Here is a 19,227-nt window from a genome sequence, read left to right as displayed (position 1 = left end):
TAGACAGACTCATAGAGATACCCATACAAAGAGCAGGGTCGAAGAGGCCGATATTATCCGAGACTGGCGTCATGGACAGAATGGGATGACCGACATCATCCGAGACTGGCGTCATGGACAGTATGCAGAGTCTGACATCATCTGAGCTGACGTCATAGACGGTACACACCATATAAGGATATAGGTACCAGGCAGTAAGCTGTATATAGGGTCAAGTGAGAATGAGGTGAGGTCAGCAGTATGACGAGGCACCTCTCAGGAGGAGCATGAAGACACAGGGACAGAGAGAGAGTTGGACTTGCAGACTGGACCAGAGGCAGCAATAGGCTTACTACCTTAGCATCATCGAAGATGCTATAGTAACTTATTGCTGGATTTGTCAATGGTTGATTGCTTTCTACCAGAATCAACGAAAGTTTTTGACCGAAGGTAAAAGGGCATCTTACTCAGTTTGAGAGAACGTACTACGGTTGACCCCATGACCCTACCTGCCTAGAGCAGTGAACAGGGCATTGAGCTCGACAGCTTGAGGATTTATTTCAGATTCCAAAATAGGTTTGAGAATTGCCAATATTTCAGGTGAAAGAAACATGAGAATTCAAAATGATCAGTTGATTTTCAATAAACAATAATATTATCATTGTAACAAATGAATGAATGAAATTTAATTAGCGGCATCAATTCTGAAGCTAAAATTGCTTAACTTCCGGATTCATTCTGGTTAATTATGTTTATTTTACTAATGTTTTTACGAGGATGGCGCTATCTAGCGGCCAGAATCATAATGTAAGCCAGAATGTAGCTAAGGCAAATTCGATGACGCAAATAACGTCACTTGTTTTTAGAAATATAACACATTATTTTGACATAATTACTTAAATAAACACAAGCATTGGAGAGTTATATTTGAGTGTATTTTTAAACCCCTCCCATGTACGCCGTCGTGACTTCAAGTTTACGCGACGCACGGAGGTGAAAGAGCCTTCTACAGCCCAAAACAAAATGAAATGTTTTCTGTGTCTGAAGATTAATAATTACATTTCCGAGTCTAATCTATCGTTATAGCTGAACTAAATACACCAAAGGCTTATTCGTATTTTATTGTCACCGTGACTCAGTGAGTATCATTGAATCAGTCTGACTGCTATTGTGGCGTTGCTAAGCTAACTGTCATTCATTGTAGTCTGAAATGCATGTTGCCTTGCAGGGGTCAGTAGGACAGTGATGGAAGAAGTACTCACATTTTGTACTTAAGTAAAAGTATGTGGTAATACTCTGTTACAAATAAAAGCCCGGTATTGAAAATGTACTTGAGTAAAAGTACAAGTATTCGCATTAAAATATACTGAAGTACTTAAAGTAAAAGTACTCATTTAGCAGAATGTCCCAAATTTCCAAATGTATAGAAAATAGCAGATCTACAAGCTCACAACCGCTATTTTCAAATAGCCTAAGTATGCATAGGGGATAGGGCTGAAGTAGTTAATGCATGTTTTGTAATAATATTCAAAATCTAGAAACTATGAACTAAAGTTTTCAATTAATTGTAGTGGAGTAAAAAGTACAATATTTGCCTCTGAGATGTAGTGGAGTAGAAGTAAAAGTATTGAAAATTGGAAGTGTCTCCTTCCAAGTACAGTACTTGAGTAAATGTACTTTACACCACTGCAATAGGCTGCATTTATTTTATTCTGCTGTATTTGTATTTAGTTCCTGCTCAAATAGCACAGCTTGAGCAACTGACGTCTGCCCTCACAGTTGAAACACAAATTAAAGTACCATTAATAAATTAAATTCATAACAGTAATTTAACACCTGTATAAATGTGTTTTTAAGGTGGCATTAGCTGGAGCAGATCAGTGTGGTACATTGAATGAAATGCAGTTAATTTGATTTATTTGATTAGATTTGTTATGCTGTTTTGACACTTTTACCAAGCTTCTAACAATGTCATATTTTTTAATCTGGGATGAATCTTTTGTTGTGCAGTCATTGGTGGACCTGATCCCAGTAAAATCTGCATGTATTCATTATAAACTCTCAGACCTTAGTTTTTATTATCTCAGGTACTTTGTAAATATGTAGATAACTTGTCTGGCCTTCTGTTGTTCTCTTGTTTTGATCTCCTTCCCACTTGCCCCCCCCCCCCCCCCCCCCCCCTCTTCTTTCTTTGGAATTAACGTTGCGATGGGAATGATGTACAAAAACGAATCACCCACTTTTTTACCTTGTAAACCTGTGATGTGACAATAAAACTGATTCTGATTCTGATTCTGAGTGTGCACATGTAACCATTGGAGCCATTTGGTTACATTTGTACAATCTGGAGTTACAAATGGATAAATACTGTGTAAATGCTGATATGGCTGAAGTCAGTAAAAGGCTCGCACTAGAAAACTTGGCTAACCAAAGCAACTAATGTAATAATCACAGTTCTGTTCTTGTTCTGTGTCTGTTGTATCCAGGTGAGGATGCTGTGTCACAGAGGGTCTGTAGTAGTCAGGTTGACTCTCAGAAGAAGTTTCGGCTCTGCTGCTCTCACCTCCAACCTGCTAACACAACAACCCCTCCACCCGAAACCCCTGACCGAACCGGTTGGCATCACAGCTGGATGCTACGCTGGGAAGATCTTCTCCAGTTTACGTCACACAGACAAACAGAGATTCCATCTGACCAGGTGTTTCTCCAGCAGCAGTGTCGATGGAGGTGGAGGAGCCGGTGGAGGTGTGGGGAGCTGGTATGAGGGTTTAGCAGCCTCCACCCCCGTCCAGCTGACGGAGGAGTTGTTGGTTGGTGTTCAGCAGGCCAGCGGTCTGCCCTGGTGGCTCAGTATTGTGTGCTCGACCCTGGCTCTCCGTACCGCCATCACCCTGCCACTAGCAGCTTATCAAATGGTCATCATCGCTAAGGTGTGTGTGCTCCAAAACAGATATTATGTCAATATTGTCGCATTTTCTCTAAACGTCCTCAGTGAAGCAACTTGTGTAATGTATGTAATTCAATATTTGATGTTGCTTACTGAAATCAGACTTGTGAATAACAAGATTAAAGGAGAAGCAACTGAGAGGTGATTTTGTATTGTCACAATTGAAGCAGTTTTCAGTTGAAATGAAAATAACATTATCAGTATGTCAATATATAACAATGTTCATAGTTTTCATTAAAAATGTGTGTGAGGAAACTTAATAATATACAATATTACAGTCCTATTATTTCGAAGTGCAGTAAAATAATTTAGGCTTAGGTAAGCCTTAATACTGGACACACTGGCCCTCATTTATCAATGGAGTGTACAAACCAGCTTATTTTTTAGCCTATATTTGACCTTACGCCAAAGTCCAAGTGACATTTATCAAGCGATCCTATACAGATTTGGTTACAGGTTTGAAGCTTCAGGTTATATTCTTAACCCAGGTTGCACATAACTCCATAGGACACGCTACTGTATATACGTTTCTTTGGAGACCTCACTGTCCATGAAAAGATTACAGTGGCACCAGTCCCGACTCCCGAAAATGCTCTCGCATAAGCGCTTGTATATTTTGAAAATAGCAGATCTACAATGTGTCGTATCGCGACCCGTTGTGAGCTTGTAGCTCTGCTATTTTCAAATAGCCAATGCAGCCAGATCTGCAATCTTATCTGAATGACTGTTAAAGCAGTTTATTTAAATGAGTAAATGATTAAGCACCTAACTTGTAACATTACAAATAGGCTATGTTAGATTTTAATTGCTTGTCGTTGTCACTTGGAAATAAAATATTATTTGGTCTTCTACACCACTTTGATAAATGAGGGCCACAGTGTAAATGTATACTCAATATACTTTAGATTTGACCCAGCAGACTGAAACATCCTGTCATACCAGTTTTGATCACAAGAGGGAAATGTTGTGCTGCAGAAACCTGAATATATTGTTTTGGTTTAAGACATTCACAAAATATGACATGTATTTTTTTCTGCCATTACAGAGTAAAGTAGTGTTTAGTGCGGTACATATTGTTTTAAGTGTAGGATTAACGCAGCGATGTATATCAGGCATCTTCCATAAACACCAACACAAAATGGCACAAATAAAACTGACAAATACATTTATTCAATCAAATACTTGCATCCCTACTAATACAACTACCATATATACTGTATAAAATAACTACCATATGTGGTGTATTATTTCTTAATATTATTTCCAGCTTGAAGGCTAAGAGAGGTTGTCAATCAGAATTATTTCTTTGTGCTCTTGGAACGATATGCTATTAGATATCAGGACATCCTGCGTATTACATTTTCTATTCCCCCCCAATTGCAATTTGTCATTTTCAAGATGGGGGATTGGAGTGTGTCCTCGCAAAAAAAAAAAAATCTCTATTTGAATATTTTTAAAACACACAGACAAAGTTGTTCTTTGGAGTCGAGGGTTATAGACATGAAGATTGAATTTGAATCCAAGGCACTCAAGAGTTCTAAAAGTTTAAAATGCCTTTAAATAATCATGGCTGACACCTGCGCATTTTGACTGGACTCAGAAGTGCCATGGATTTTTCTTTTCTTTGCATGTCTTTCAACAATGACTAGGAGAATAATTTGAAGAATTCAACTCCTCTCTAACTCCCAGACCTCATCCAGCAGTGATAGCAGTACCGCTCATACTTGCTCAAAACAATCTCTGCTCCCTCAATAACTACCAATGATGACATTCAGGTGGAGCGGCTACAGGCGGAGATAGCTGAGCTAGCTAAAAGGCTACGGTACGAGGTGTCAGTCCGAGCCAGAGAGAGCAACTGGACAGATGCACACTGCAGGTAAATAAACTCAATTACATAGATTATTAATCTGTGTGTGTTGGGGGGGGGGGGGGGGATGTGTCATAGCTACTACTTCATATGAGTACTATTATCATCAACAGGTATCAATTTAAGAAGAATCTACGTCGTATCATATCAGAACTGTACGTCAGAGACAACTGTCACCCGTTTAAAGCCACCATGATAATCTGGGTTCAAGTTCCTCTCTGGATCAGTGTCTCTCTGGCTCTACGGAACCTCAGCATAAATCCTGGTAAATACACACGCATATTACTCTTACTATAACCAATGCGAGATCACAAAAGTGCCTGTACCAGAATAGAGACAACAATGCAGGAGTAGATAGATGGATTGAGAGAGAGAGTGTAGTGTGATGTAAAATTACTGTGTTCAATTTGCTTTTGCAGACAGAAGCCTTTATAAATGTAGTTTGTTCTTTCTTATCCTGTGTGCACGTTGTGGCTGAGCATTCCGTTCCATTGTGGCTCTGTGCAGCCAAGGTCAAGATTATAACAATAAGCCTTACGGTATAGTTATGAATAAGGTTGGAGAAGGATGTTGCGCTTCAACAATGGGATTCTCAGTGCTAATCCCCAAATCCAGTGAGAATATTCCAAAACAAGAGGTAGCGCATCTCAAATCTCAGGTCAAGGAGGACAAATACTCACATTTCACTTGTTTATTTGGGTCACATCACAATAGAAAAATGCATGCTTTGGCACGGAGCATTCTTCAGAGCTCAGGGGACGGATCTGTGTTGAAGTGAAATGTGAGTATTTTCTTCTCCTTGACCTTAGATTTGACATGTGCTACCTTGTTGATATTTTTGTAATAAGCCATTATGCGTATGGTATTAGGATATGCTGGCGTTTGTGAAGAAAGAAAAATGGCAGCCTCTCTATAAACTATGTAACTTTACAATGTACGGGGCAATGTGTCTACTGAGACGCTCATTCCGATGAGATCTCCAAAGCTTGAAAACATTCAACCTGACCATGCATGATTTGACCATTCATCTTTATTGATTCATCTCATCAGTGTTCATTACCAATACTATTAACTGTGTGCAGTGGAATTTCCATGACAACAGAGAGAGAGAGAGAGAGAGAGAGAGAGAGGATAAGCATCTGTTGGTGTGTTTCAGGTGTACATACAGAGCTGTCAACAGGAGGCGTTCTGTGGTTGACTAACCTGACACTTCCTGACCAGACCTGGATACTTCCTGTCTGCCTGGGTCTCTTCAACCTTTTTATAGTGGAGGTAAGAGAACGGTGTGTGTTTGTGTGTGTGTGTGTGTGTGTGTGTGTGGTGTGTGTCTCTAGAGTTATTGATATAGTATATACAGTATTAATACATTAATACATTCTCTCTCCTCTCTAGGTATTTGTCCTTCAGAGAAAGGAGATGTCCAGGTTTCAGAAGTTTATCACATACATCTTCAGAGGAGTTTCCCTCATCATGATCCCTATAGCAGCCACAGTGCCCTCAGTAAGTGTGTGTGTGTGTGTGTGTGTGTGTGTGTGTGTGTGTGTGTGTGTGTGTGTGTGTGTGTGTGTGTGTGTGTGTGTGTGTGTGTGTGTGTGTGTGTGTGTGTGTGTGTGTGTGTGTGTGTGTGTGTGTGTGTGTGTGTGTGTGTGTGTTAAGCTACACAGTGGGACTGACACACACACTGTTTTATCAGCTTCATGCTGCGTCTCGCCCCATCAACAATGTTGATGCAAAGCCAAGGCAAACATGCATGCAATTATGTACTTGGCAAATATTCAAGAATAGCATAGAATACAGAAAAGAAGGGACAGTAAAGGTACAGTAGAATACAGTAAGACAATGCAGGGTTCCCACAAGTCATGGAAAATCATTGACAGATATTCTGTAATTAATGGAAATGTCATGGAAATGAGCAATTCCTATGTGCAAAGAAAAGTTCCCCCCTCCTTTTTTGGAACATTTCCATTTGCAAAATGTCTTGTCAAGCTGTAGCTGTAAAAGTGACTTCACCAATTCCTACAGCATCCAGCCTGTTTGGACAGAACAATTGAAATGGCAAATACAGCATGTGCCCGTGATCAGTGCCACAACACACACACACACACACACACACACACACACACACACACACACACACACACACACACACACACACACGCACACACAATACCTTTGTATTTGACTTGGAACAGATTTTTGTTTTCATTATCAAATGAATGTTTACTTTGAATTCTCCATCTTAACTCACCAAATCTCCTCTCATCTCCTCTCCCCTCCTCCTGTCTCTTCCTCACCCCTCCCCTCCTCTTCTCCAGTGTCTGTCTCTGTATTGGTTAAGTTCTAGCGTTGTAGGTTTGAGCCACAACCTACTCCTTCGCTCTCCTCGTGTCCACAAGCTCTTAAAACTCCAAACTCCTGGCTCCAGCCACTCTGCCACACCCTACAGAGATCTGGCTGCAGCCTTCAGGAGCAAGTACTTCAGTTAACGGACCGTGACATGTATTGGACTGTACCTCCAGGCTATGGGATGTGTATGCCGGTACAAACAACACTGTCAAGATTATCCTGTGGGAGGACACTCAAAATGGCAGCAAATGGTTTCAATGATTCACAAAAGGGAAAGACAAATATATTTCACAAATGTTAACGTGTTTGTAAAATGTAGTTAACACATTTGTACATAGTAATATAAAATATTTCAAGTTTGCAAATTGTTGTGCACATCTCATCTGCATTATTATACACGTTGAAGTACACATCTGTGAATTGGTGTTACAAGTTTTCTGTTCATATATCAAATGAATGATTGATGTAAATGGTTATAAATGTTCATGGATGTTTAAAGCAAGTAAGTGACCTGCCTTATGCTAGGAACCCATGCAAGCATACAGTAAGCACATGGACGCAGATTTTCTTCCACTCCATGTTAATGAATGCAGCCGTTCTCACTGACGGCCCAGTCGTGCATGTGAAGATACTGTAGTGATACTGTAAAAGCGCATGAGTGACACTTTTTTGGTGGGTTCTCAGCGTTAATATGTATGTTTTCCCCCATTTTCTCAATTTGGTCACTGCCAAACCCCATTGTTAGAGGGTGTAGACAAGCAAATTCCTCCCCTGATACACGTGGAGTCACCAGTTGCTTTTCTGCACCTGACCGTTAGGAGGTTCACACTATCTGACACCATGCCATGCTGACTTCCCACCCACAGACACGTCAATAGTGTTTGTTGGGGCAGTGCTGCTGGGAATTGAACCCTGGTCTTTAGAGGTGGTTTACCTTGATTCCACCCGGACGCACCTAATTGTTTTTTATTGTATTTTCAACAATACATTGAATGTTTGTTTTTATATTGTTTGCAACAAATCCCTTGCTAGGATGCTCTGAGCACAAGTTAGTGATGGCCATACGGTGTTTTCATACAACTATATAAGTATTTGCCCTCAACTGCTTCCTTTCCCTCCAGAGTTATATTGCATGTTGCTACCCAAAGTTCTCAACTGCCATTTTAATCGGAAGTTATTAAATAGCCTCTGTGCATCCCTTAGTAAGTAAATAAATTGACACTAAACAATGATGGCTGACTGTTGATTAAGGAGTAGGAGGAAGTACCGAGGTGCATTTTCCCTCACAGGAACGACATGGACACTATAAACACTGCTCAACGTGATATGACAAGGAGGGTGCTCTGGTGGAGTGCTGTACTGGTTTGTGGTTGGCTTTCCTTTCCTATTACTTTCACTAGTAGAGTTTTCTATTTCTGAAGATTATGTAGCAGGTTTTATGTGCTAAGGCTCAGGGAATGATTGACCCAAAGGGATAAACTCGAGTTAACACATAGTTTTCCGCTGGGTATTTTTGTTTTCCTCATGAAAATTCACAAACATTTTTGAAGAATACAGCCCTGAGGGAGCTTGCCACACTGATTTTGCTGGATTTAACACTATAAACTCTTAATACTCTCTGTTTCTCTCCCATCTCAGTTTTTCCCCCTCTCTCACACACACACACACACACACACGCAAAACTTAAACTGCTTATACATATACAGTGGAGGGGGTGTGTTTAGGGGAGGGGGCATGTTCGGTCTGCCTTATATAAACCAGTCCAGCTTTTCAGTGGATCAGTCTCACTTGAGTGTATCATCGTAACTTGTAGAGCTCAGATCAAACCCAGATTAAAACCATGTTGGGTCTGTATGCCCTCGTTCTGTCCCTGTCACTTTGCTCTGCCTCGGCCGGTCGCGTGGCGCGGAGCTGTGATACCTGCGACTCCAGCACCTGTGATCCACTCCCAGCAGACGGCTGTTTGTGGGGTTCTGTCCTGGATTCCTGCGGCTGCTGCACACTCTGTGCTGCTGGTGACGGCGAGGCCTGCGGCGGTCGTGGCTTCGAGGCCCGGCGTTGTGCTGCAGGACTTGAGTGCCTTAAGGAAAAGAAGAGCAAAGCCGGCGTCTGCGCCTGTAAGACGAACTACGAAGTCTGTGGGAGTGACGGAGTGACCTACAAGACGGGATGTGACCTCAAAACCGCCAGTATGAAGGCTGTCAGCGATGACCAGCCTGAGATCAGAGTCCACACCAAAGGAAAATGTCCTACAGGTGAGACGTGGAGGGTTGAAAAGATAGGATAGAAACTGGTTAGGAGTGGAGAAGAAGACAGTAACGTAAATGTTTTGATTAACAATATTAATGATACTAAGGCTAACAGTTTCTATTAAGTGTTGTCATAACTGAACCACTAGTTGGTAAATTCTAGGATTTATACTAGGAATTCTGCGCTATAAATTGTTTATTACCTACCCATAACTATTTATTCACAAAGACGATGAGAAAGTAGCATTTGATCAACTCTAATTGAATAAATAGATTTAACATTACTATCAATGAGGAGCTGCCCCAGCGAGCAAAATGGTAATAATGCAATCCAGAATTACAGTATACGTACATATATTATCATGTTTCTTCTCTCTCTCTCTCTCTCTCTCTCTCTCTCTCTCTCTCTCTCTCTCTCTCTCTCTGTACAGCTCCAGTGATAGTGACTGCTCCAGGAGAGGTTTATAATGTCACTGGCTCTCAGGTCTATCTTAGTTGTGAAGCCATCGGAATCCCAACCCCTGTTGTCACCTGGAAGAAGGTAAAATAACCCTGACTCCAAAATGAGCATTTAATCCTGACCCCCAATTACTCGCATTTAACCCTGACGTGTGTGTGTGTGTGTGTGTGTGTGTGTGTGTGTGTGTGTGTGTGTGTGTGTGTGTGTGTGTGTGTGTGTGTGTGTGTGTGTGTGTGTGTGTGTGTGTGTGTGTGTGTGTGTGTGTGTGTGTGTTCATGTTCGTGTTTGTGTGTTCGCGTGCGAGACACTTGATTACTCTTTAGGCACATACTGTATTCAACACAAACCCATTACTATACAAATATGTATAATTGTTATGCTGCATTCTAGGGAAAACTGATCATAGTAACTTCCAGAGGAGTATTCTGTGCTGTAAATGTACTGTACTGCTGATGACTTTTAAAATTCACCTTAAAAATCTAATATCAATTCTATTCTCACATCACAAGTTTCCACAAAGTACAAAGGAGTGGTGAGATCATTTTGTGCAAGCTTCCTTCGAATGCATTTAAAATGGTTAAATAAAAGAGAAAATATGCATACAATATAAAAAATAAAAGAGAAAATATGCATACAATATAAAATCATTTTACTGAGATATTTACGTAATCAAATATACAACGGGTCAAATAAATATACAGTGTTCCTCAGTCTATATAGTCATAAGATTTTTAAAGGATTTTTTTTTTACCAGAAAACAAACAGCAGCTTTCTGAAAATCTTATCTGTAATCATTAAAAAAACAGTTGGTATTTATATAGAAAACCCTAAACTGTCTCTTTATATCAGGGGCTCCAACCTTATTGACTTTGAGGGAGGAAACACTACGGAGAAATACATCAATCTTACACACAATACAGAAAATATATATTGCTACCTACATTACCAACATTAACCTCCACGTCAAACTTCTGTATGTCCCATTCATACAAAAAGAAAGTGTACCCAAGTTTAACTATGATGAGCTACTCTTTGGCTGGCTTCAAGCTACCAGTACTTAACCACTGCTTTATATCCTGTTATAACACATAACACAACTCCTAGTTCCTGCTTTTGTTGTGACCAGAGTATATTTAGAGAAATGGTATGTGAAACATTAACACAGGAAAAACACCAGTGAGTGGAAACACCTTGAAGGGACATTTCACCTAATGGATTGTTAGCCTTCAAAGGGATTGTCCAAGAAACATTGTCACTACTTTGTCTGTATTTAAATCAATTCAACTGTATTTATATAGCACATCTAAAAACAACAGGAGTTCACCCAAAGTGCTTTCTAGTTGAGGCAGATGATCAAACGCAACATTCACAAAAAAATAAAATAAAATCGTAATCCACAAAAGCAAGACTTGAATGTAAAAGACATTAATTTGCAATGCAATTAAAGCAAAGGTAGTCAAAATGAAAAGCTTAACTGAGACTGAGAAAAAAAAAGAGCGGACTTGACAAACAAAAAACAGATAGATTAAACTGAAAGCCAGAGGAAAAAGGTGGTGATTTCATTTAGAATTGTCAATGGTGGGACAGGACTTAATGTGGGACGGGAGACTATTCCAGATTCTAGGGGCAGGAACAGCACATACTGCATCACCCTTTGGTTTTGAGGCGTGTTTTGGTGTGATTGGTATTAAATCAGTCTGTAGTTCATTCTATAATATGTAATTTGGTTGGTTTTGATATGAAGTAAATGTTCTACAGTATATAGACTGTACTTTGTGTACTAAATAAACTACCTTAGACATTATAAACCTACGTATGTATTCCAGCAGTATCCCTCAGAGGTTTCCAGTACAGTAAGTGCCCTGGTTAGAAATTCAAACTTTGAACATGAGTAAAAAATACATTAGTAGTATTAATTAATTAATTAATTAATTAATATTATTATCTAAGAATACTGATTTAAATAAAACAACACAAAGTTTATAGATGTGTTGGTGTGTGAGGTTATGTGCAGAATAAATCCCAATGATTTGGGTGAAATGCTCCTTTAAGAGCCTCGGGCATCTGCCAAGACAAACAGACAGAGTGAATGCTGGGAATGGCCTCTTGTCATCTTCTCAAACCTTGAGAAATGTTCTGTTGGAAGATAAACAACTGGATAGTTAAAATTAGACATGCTCTATGTAGGAGGAGAGGAAGACATGAGCAATAGAGATGAGAGGAGGCAGGAAGGAAAACAGTAAAAAAAATGCAATCACTCCCCCATACAATAGTTTAGAAAGCTGAGAGGGAGACTGTAGGAGAGACACAGGAGGAAGGCCCTGATGGGAATGGGATCTGGTCCTAGACCAGCTGTGACATGATGGGAGAGAAAACATAAGTAAGGAATGCATAATATGTTTAAGTAGGGTCAACACTGCACTGCTAATAAATCTCAGCTATCCTACTGCCTGTCTCTCTTACACTGTATCCCTCTCAGCTGTCTGTCTGTCTCTACTAGATTGTCTCCCTCTCAGCTTTCCTATTCATTAGGGCGGCTGTGGCTCAGGAGGTAGAGCAGGTCGTCCAATGATCCGTGGGTCGGCGGTTCGAATCCCGGCTCCTCCTGTCCACATGTCGAAGTGTCCTTGGGCAAGACACTGAACCCTAAGTTGCCTCCAATGATTCGGTCGCGCTAGCTTGCCACCATTGGTGTGTGAATGTGGGAAAAGTGGGGACGCTGGCGTCGACTGTTCGCCGCTCCACCTCCCAATGTCCCCCCCCCTGTATGAATGAATGAACCATTGTAAAGCGCTTTGAGCACTTGGAAAAGCGCTATAAAAATGCAATTCATTAATTGTCTGTCTCTCCTACAAGGTCTTCCTCTCATCTTTCCTTGTGTCTTTCTCTCCATGTTTCCCTCTCAGCTTCCCTGACACTGAACTGAATGCTCTCAATTTTGAGATTCAACCAACATGATTTTATTTTGATGAAGTAATCAGGCATAATGAGCACTTCTATTTTGAACAGAGAACATATTTATATTGAAATTTGCCTATGATATGTCTTTCATAGAACAATGAGTGTAGTCATGGTCTGCTCTCTAATCATTGATGATTTTGTCTCACGGTGTGACAAATCCTACTTACAGTTGAACATCTCTAAAACAAAATACATGATTATAGACTTAAGGACAAGAACTTTAACCCATGGGGACATGACTATTGTCAAGCGATAGAACTATTTGAGGAGTATAATTAGAAAGGTGCACTCAAGGAGATCGTGCAAATCTCTGCCTGGAGGCAGGTCCTAATAATAATAGCAATGTATCCAGTGAAATTACTGCCTAGTGCCATTAAACAGTAGCACGGCATGTGATTACCAGTTGTGTAGTCTCTACTGTCTTCTGCCATCTCTCTCTGTCATACACATTCATTGTCCTACCTGAACCTGAATTTTCTCTATAATGTGCAATGTCCTTCGCGAGAGGACATAAGCGATGTACAGTAATGTCAAATGTACACAGTTACAGTATATCTCAATGGGGACGAGAGAGAGAGAGAGAGAGAGAGAGAGAGAGAGAGAGAGAGAGAGAGAGAGAGAGAGAGAGAGAGAGAGAGAGAGGGGGGCCTTTTAACCCATACACGTGCATCATAGCATATTTAACAGTAAGGACAACCCAATCGCCAGAGATGGAACATTAGCCATTGTATGTTGTACAAAAAGTAGTTTTGAGGTCAACTGTGTAGCAGTGTGTAAATAAATGCTACACAGTTACTATTAGTTTTATGTTGTCCTATGTTGTATTGCATGTGATGTTGGGAGTTCGTATTTATTTGTCTGCACTACAGGTTTACCTTTGGTACAATAAAGTTGACCTTGACAAACAGGATTAGAAACGAACAAGAGATAAGAGTAGAAGTAGGAGGAGGAGTAGAGGAGGAGAAGTACATTATCAGATCAGTAACTGTAGCCCCAGAAAGTAAAACGAACAAATAAAAATGCGTTTCCAGTCAGTTTGACTCCTTCATCCAAGTACAGCAACATTTAGCAGGTATCTTCTGACTTTATATATTGTTCTCTACCTCCCTTTCCTTCTGTCTCTCTCTCCGTCTTTCTGCACTTCTCCAAATTAGATGAATAGATTGGTGTAAAGGTCAGGTGGGTGTTTGTACAGCCTGGGGTCATTGACGTTTTCATGGTGCATGCCAGTGGAGGGGTTTATCTCATCCACTGGAAATGCGAGGGTAACTAGAAGCAATGACAGGTGAGACATGACCGAACCTGACTTAAATGTCAGCAGAACCCCAGGGTTAAAATGCTACACATTAAATTAATATTACCCCACTCCACCCTTCCTGTAGCACTATACTTTGTTGGGACAGACAGTTGGACAGCTGAGAGGGAGACAGTGTAGGATAGACAGACAGTTGGAAAGCTGAGAGGGATACGGTGTAGGAGAGGCAGACGTATAGGAAAGCTGAGAGGGAGACATAAAAGGAGTGACGGACAGTAGGAGATAAGACTCTGATTGGATGTGATTTTAGACCAACATGTGGCTCTGGAAGTGTCCTGTCACTAACTTGAAAAAAGGTTTTGGAATCTCAGCTGTGTTTGACATTGATCCCCTACATCCTCACTCAGTTTATGTCCTTGGAAAAGAGCGTCAGATAAAAGAGCAAATCTGTTTACTGCAGATAAATAACCATGTGTGTGTGTGTGTGTGTGTGTGTGTGTGTGCGTGCGTGTGTGTGTGCCTGCGCTTTAGATTGTAGGAGGGAAGGCTAAGATGGTGTTGTTACCTGGAGACAGAGACAACCTTGCCATTCAGACCAGAGGCGGACCTGAGAAACATGAAGTGACTGGCTGGGTGCTGGTCGGTAACACACACACTGCACAAAGACGCGTTAACAAGATTCTAATGTTAATCTCCATTCAAAACAGTTTTAGACATCAGACGTCATTAAAAACGTCATTTTTATTATTTTTTAAATATGTGTCTCGTTGGTGTAATGCAATCTCAAGTATCTATGAATATTTGGAGCATAAACGTAAATGTGACATGGTTAGAAAGATGATTTTGGTCAATGATTACATATAAATATCTAGATACTTGTTCCTTTTTGACTTGTTGACATTTCAGAGTTTAGGAGTTGCTTCTCGTTCATGTTTAGACTGCACAGCAAAGCACAGCAAAGTATTTAAACAACCCCACACAGCTGCAGCATATTAAGTGTTATCATTTATGATGATTATTTATGTCTTAACCATTGCATGTCCATAATACAGCTGTAAACATTCTTTCTAATGTGAGATTGTGTGAGATTGTGTTTACTTTAAACAGCAATGATAAATCAAATAAATGTATTAGATGAATATTATGAATCTGCAGCAATCTTAAAATGGGCATTTCATTTCATAAAAAACCTTTTTAAATCACTTGGATAAACAGCTAACACTGAAAGTACAGGTTATTAAGTGATGATGTCTCCATTCCTGTCAGATCTCTCCACTCACCAAAGAAGAAGAAGGGTCGTACGAGTGTCACGCTGTCAACGCTAAAGGAGAAGCGTCCGCTGTTGGAAGTATTCATGTTGTTGATTCTCTGGAAGACATTCCAGTTAAGAAAGGTAACTTAACTATCTTATCTTATCTTATCACATACATACATACATACATACATCTACATACAGAGAAAAGCAGGTATTGTAGAAGTTAACTCACTTAAGTCATCACCAACTATTTACATCTAAAAAAAATATCTAATTTCTTCCTCACTGTAGTCCATATGATTTAGTTATGATGTGTAATCTTTACAAATTCGTTTTTCTGTCTTTTTCTTCTTTTTTTGCAGTTTCTGTGTTTTTATTTCTTTATTGCACTGCTGCTCCCCTTGAAAACTTGTATTATTTTGTATTGTTCTTATTGAACTTTTAATGTATGCTATTTAATTACCTCTTCCATTAAGGAAAGGATTCCTAATAAGCCTGCTGGCTTCTTCCTTTTCTTGCACAATAACTTGTTTTCCTTTGATATGTATTGTTTCTATTTTATATTACAATGTGCTAATAAACTAGACTAAAGTAGTTGGCAGAACCATGGATTAAGAATTAATTAAAGGCTCACTGTCACCATGGCAACTAAGGTTTTTGAAGGATTACCTAGCTTACAGTAATGTTGCTTCATTCATCCTTTTTTTCATCAAAGACTTGAGAATACATTTAAGTACCCAACACAGAAACACTGACGCATTCCTGAACACATGTAAACACCTAAATCTAAACACACACACACACACACACACACACACACACACACAGGTGGACCAAGTGTGCATTTCAGCCTGCCACTGCATGTCTTGATCTTTTCTAATTTCTTGCGTTCTTTCTCTCTCACGCACACACACACACTTGCTGTGCCTTGACTTGTGTCTCTGGGCGGCTCATAGTTCACGTTGAAAAGTTTGTCTCCAGGGAACAAAAAACTGAGCTCACTCTCTGTCAACTGTAAATATCATGGTTTGTCCCTCAGGGCTGGAGTGTTCTTTCTTTTTAACCTTCATTAATTCAAGGAAAGCTGGGGGAGCACATTCTTGTACTGTTGGTTATTGGGAGCTAATCAGTGGTTGACAAAGTACTCAATCCCAGTACTTGAGTCAAAGTATAGATAATCCTGGTAAAATATTACTCAACTACTGTAAGTGAAAGTTGTCTCTGTCAAATGTGTACTTGAGTTAAAGTACTGGAGTACTTGCTTTTAGGGTTAGGGTTGAGTATTAATATCAACGCATTGCTGTATTGAAATGTAGACATTGTCCCAAAACAATTCAAAGATTTTCACAGGATCCAAAAATACAAATACTCAAAATGTACTTAAATACAGTACTCAAGTAAATATACTTCATTACTGTCCACCACTGGTTATTGTGAGCTAACCAGTCTTGTACTGTTGGTTACTCAGATCTATACAGTTGGTTACATTGCTTTCTAACCTGTGACCTTTGGTTTGTTATCACCACATCTGTCTGATCCGTTGTTTTGTGTCTTTGCAGTGACCAAAGATGATGAGCTTTAAGGAGAGAAGACCAGAGTCACACTGATGTCAGTAAACATGTCTGACTACTGTCTATCTATGGTCTACCTGCATTAAGGTCTATCTATAGTTTATCTACACTACAGGCTACGATCTATGGAACATCGCTGCAGTTAAACAGGGCAATTAAGATTACAATCTGACTAATCTAACATGTACATCATTTGTGGATGTTGAATTTTCTAATCATTCCCCTCTGCTTCCCCCCCTCATCTTCTTTTACAAACATCCTCTCTTCCTGATGTAGTTTTTGTGAGCGGTTTTGGTTAGTAGTTAGTTTAATTTCTTTCCCAAGGGGCAGTTAGCTAACATAAGAAAACAGAGTGTACAAATAAAATACCAAGAATAGTTTTTGGATTAATAAAAAAAAAAATATTTTCAGCATGAGCTGAAGAAGAGCAAAAACAGGGAAATTTACCCAATTCTAGAAGCTGATATATCCCTGGCTCCATTCTGCTCTTTGTGCAAACAAGGCTCAACAGGCCTTTTAGATTTCATTCTGACAGATGTGAGGTGACAAGACAGGCAAACTAAACTCTATGTCTGTCTGTCTCTCTGCCTGTCTATCATACCAACAGGCTTAACACTCTCTGTCTCTGTACCAGCAGGCTTTACTAAAGAAACAAGCTTGGATGTGTGGGAGGTTTTGTACAGACAAGTATGGACTCACTGAGTTGGAAAAAAAGCTTATTAAAGGATTTGGGATGGAATTTCCACACATGCCCGCGGTGCTAATATTATCGCTAATGGTGCTATTATTGTTATGAAATATTGTGATGTTATCGAGGTTATAATGGAGTTATTTGTTGTTCTTTTCAACGGTTCAAATTCTCTTGTATTCTGGAGTACTAATCTGATGTTACTATGATATGACATGTACTGTAAATCACTAAATAAAGAGTGACTACATGGTGTGGGTATATGACATTTACTGTGGATTTTTACATCTGGACCAACAAATAACATCTGACTTATTTAGCCTTTGTAGGATAGCATTCTGTAGCACAAAGGGAGCGTATGTCAGTATCATGTCAGTATGACCATGTCTGTATAAAAGTATAGATTGTTTAATATGTTTTCGATAATATAATCACAATCATTGAAAAGTTAGTTTTTGCTCTCCTGTAAAAGTCGGACACTTACGCCCTTTGCGCTCCAAAGGGGCGCGCCTATATGTCCCATACTACTCGATGTATTACTGTAGCAATGTAGTGCAGTTTGTACTGCACCATACTGGATCCACCCACACCCACATAGGCTCAAAACAGAGATACATAATTATATTGCATTATTTTAACAATTATAACAGCTGCAGAGATTCAACCATCAAAGGTAACGACCCAAAATCTAGAGGCCATTATTTGAAGTAATTCAGCATCAGTGCCACATTTAAGTTTTATCTACATTAGTATGACAGCTATTTTTGAAGTGGTACTGCAGTGCCACCTAGAGGTAGCATGCATACAAACTGCACATGGATGATCTTCATGGGACTTTCTGCCAGTGGTAAGTACTGTACTTGAGGTATTTCTTGAAGTATTTCCAACTTTCAATATTTTGCCTACTTTACAGAGGCAAATAGTGTACGTTTTCTCCACTACAATTATTTGTAAAAAACTTTAGTTACTAGTTGGTTTGTAGATTAACCACTTATTTGAAAATAGTCGATCTACAAGCTCACAACAGCTTGTAAGATCCGCTATTTTCAAAAGATTTTTATACATTTTGAGAAAATGAGTAGCCTACTTTTACTTTTGATATTTTCTGTATTTTAAATACAAAATACATAGGTTATGTCATTTCATTCTGATATTGAAACATTTTAAATATTTACATTTACGGTTTATACTGTGGAATAAATAAATAAGTAAAACACAATAGATGTCACTTCTACTCCACTGATTGGCTTATCCACCCTCAGAACAAGTTCAACCACAAATGAGAGGTAGTGTAGAGCAGTCTTGAGACAGATTTTATATCACTTTGCTTCAATGAAGCCTCAAGGAAGTGTCCATTGGTTTACTTTTGTGAGAACTATTACGGCATAACCCAGTTCAGACATGCCTAATATTTGATTATCTGGGTGTCAGTACTCCGTATCAATGTCCGTATCCTGGTGTCAGTACTCAGTATCAATGTCAGTATCCTGGTGTCTGTCAAGTACAGGCGTAGAGGCAGCTCTGTGTAAGATTGCATTCAGTCTCATGCCATAGTTCTCATCTAGCTTTCAACGATAAATTCACACTTGCCTGGCCTCTCACACAGTGGTAAAATATTTTGGCTGCTTGCTCCAAACACCATGTAAAAC

At 39.6% G+C, this 19,227-nt stretch overlaps 2 protein-coding genes across 3 annotated transcripts; both read left to right on the top strand.

Annotated features, from left to right (window-relative positions):
• Positions 1-968: 968 nt before the first annotated feature.
• Positions 969-8,587, top strand: cox18 (cytochrome c oxidase assembly factor COX18). Of its 2 annotated transcripts, XR_013932239.1 has the most exons (8): positions 969-1,117; positions 2,466-2,909; positions 4,702-4,802; positions 4,907-5,058; positions 5,950-6,065; positions 6,186-6,293; positions 7,109-8,227; positions 8,261-8,587. XR_013932239.1 is itself a non-coding variant. In XM_080416038.1 (7 exons), exons 2-7 carry the CDS (start codon positions 2,472-2,474, stop codon positions 7,277-7,279), a joined length of 1,086 nt encoding a protein of 361 aa, XP_080272164.1. In that variant the 5' UTR covers positions 969-1,117; positions 2,466-2,471; the 3' UTR covers positions 7,280-8,587. The 2 variants fall into 2 exon arrangements, 1 of the variants encoding a protein (XP_080272164.1); XM_080416038.1 differs by having other exon boundaries at positions 7,109-8,587.
• Positions 8,588-8,932: 345 nt separating this feature from the next.
• On the top strand, positions 8,933-17,841 carry igfbp7 (insulin-like growth factor binding protein 7). Its single transcript, XM_080417044.1, has 5 exons — positions 8,933-9,394; positions 9,820-9,929; positions 14,596-14,703; positions 15,331-15,457; positions 16,879-17,841. The coding sequence occupies exons 1-5, from the start codon at positions 8,980-8,982 to the stop codon at positions 16,899-16,901; spliced, it is 783 nt and encodes a 260-aa protein (XP_080273170.1). The 5' UTR covers positions 8,933-8,979; the 3' UTR covers positions 16,902-17,841.
• The last annotated feature ends 1,386 nt before the right edge of the window (positions 17,842-19,227 follow it).

This window comes from Gymnoscopelus braueri (genome assembly GCF_963280865.1).
Source record: "Gymnoscopelus braueri genome assembly, chromosome: 20".
Lineage (NCBI taxonomy): Eukaryota > Metazoa > Chordata > Actinopteri > Myctophiformes > Myctophidae > Gymnoscopelus > Gymnoscopelus braueri.
This window is presented reverse-complemented; position numbering and strand designations above follow the sequence as displayed.

Excerpts from the sequence above, each read along its gene's own strand:
- cox18 (XM_080416038.1), top strand. The coding sequence starts at position 2,472 with ATGCTGTGTCACAGAGGGTCTGTAGTAGTCAGGTTGACTCTCAGAAGA. Across the intron at positions 6,066-6,185 it reads TCAACCTTTTTATAGTGGAG|GTATTTGTCCTTCAGAGAAA; the intron begins GTAAGAGAACGG and ends TCTCCTCTCTAG. Across the intron at positions 6,294-7,108 it reads TAGCAGCCACAGTGCCCTCA|TGTCTGTCTCTGTATTGGTT; the intron begins GTAAGTGTGTGT and ends CCTCTTCTCCAG.
- igfbp7 (XM_080417044.1), top strand. The coding sequence starts at position 8,980 with ATGTTGGGTCTGTATGCCCTCGTTCTGTCCCTGTCACTTTGCTCTGCC. Across the intron at positions 14,704-15,330 it reads AAGTGACTGGCTGGGTGCTG|ATCTCTCCACTCACCAAAGA; the intron begins GTCGGTAACACA and ends CATTCCTGTCAG. Across the intron at positions 15,458-16,878 it reads AGACATTCCAGTTAAGAAAG|TGACCAAAGATGATGAGCTT; the intron begins GTAACTTAACTA and ends GTGTCTTTGCAG.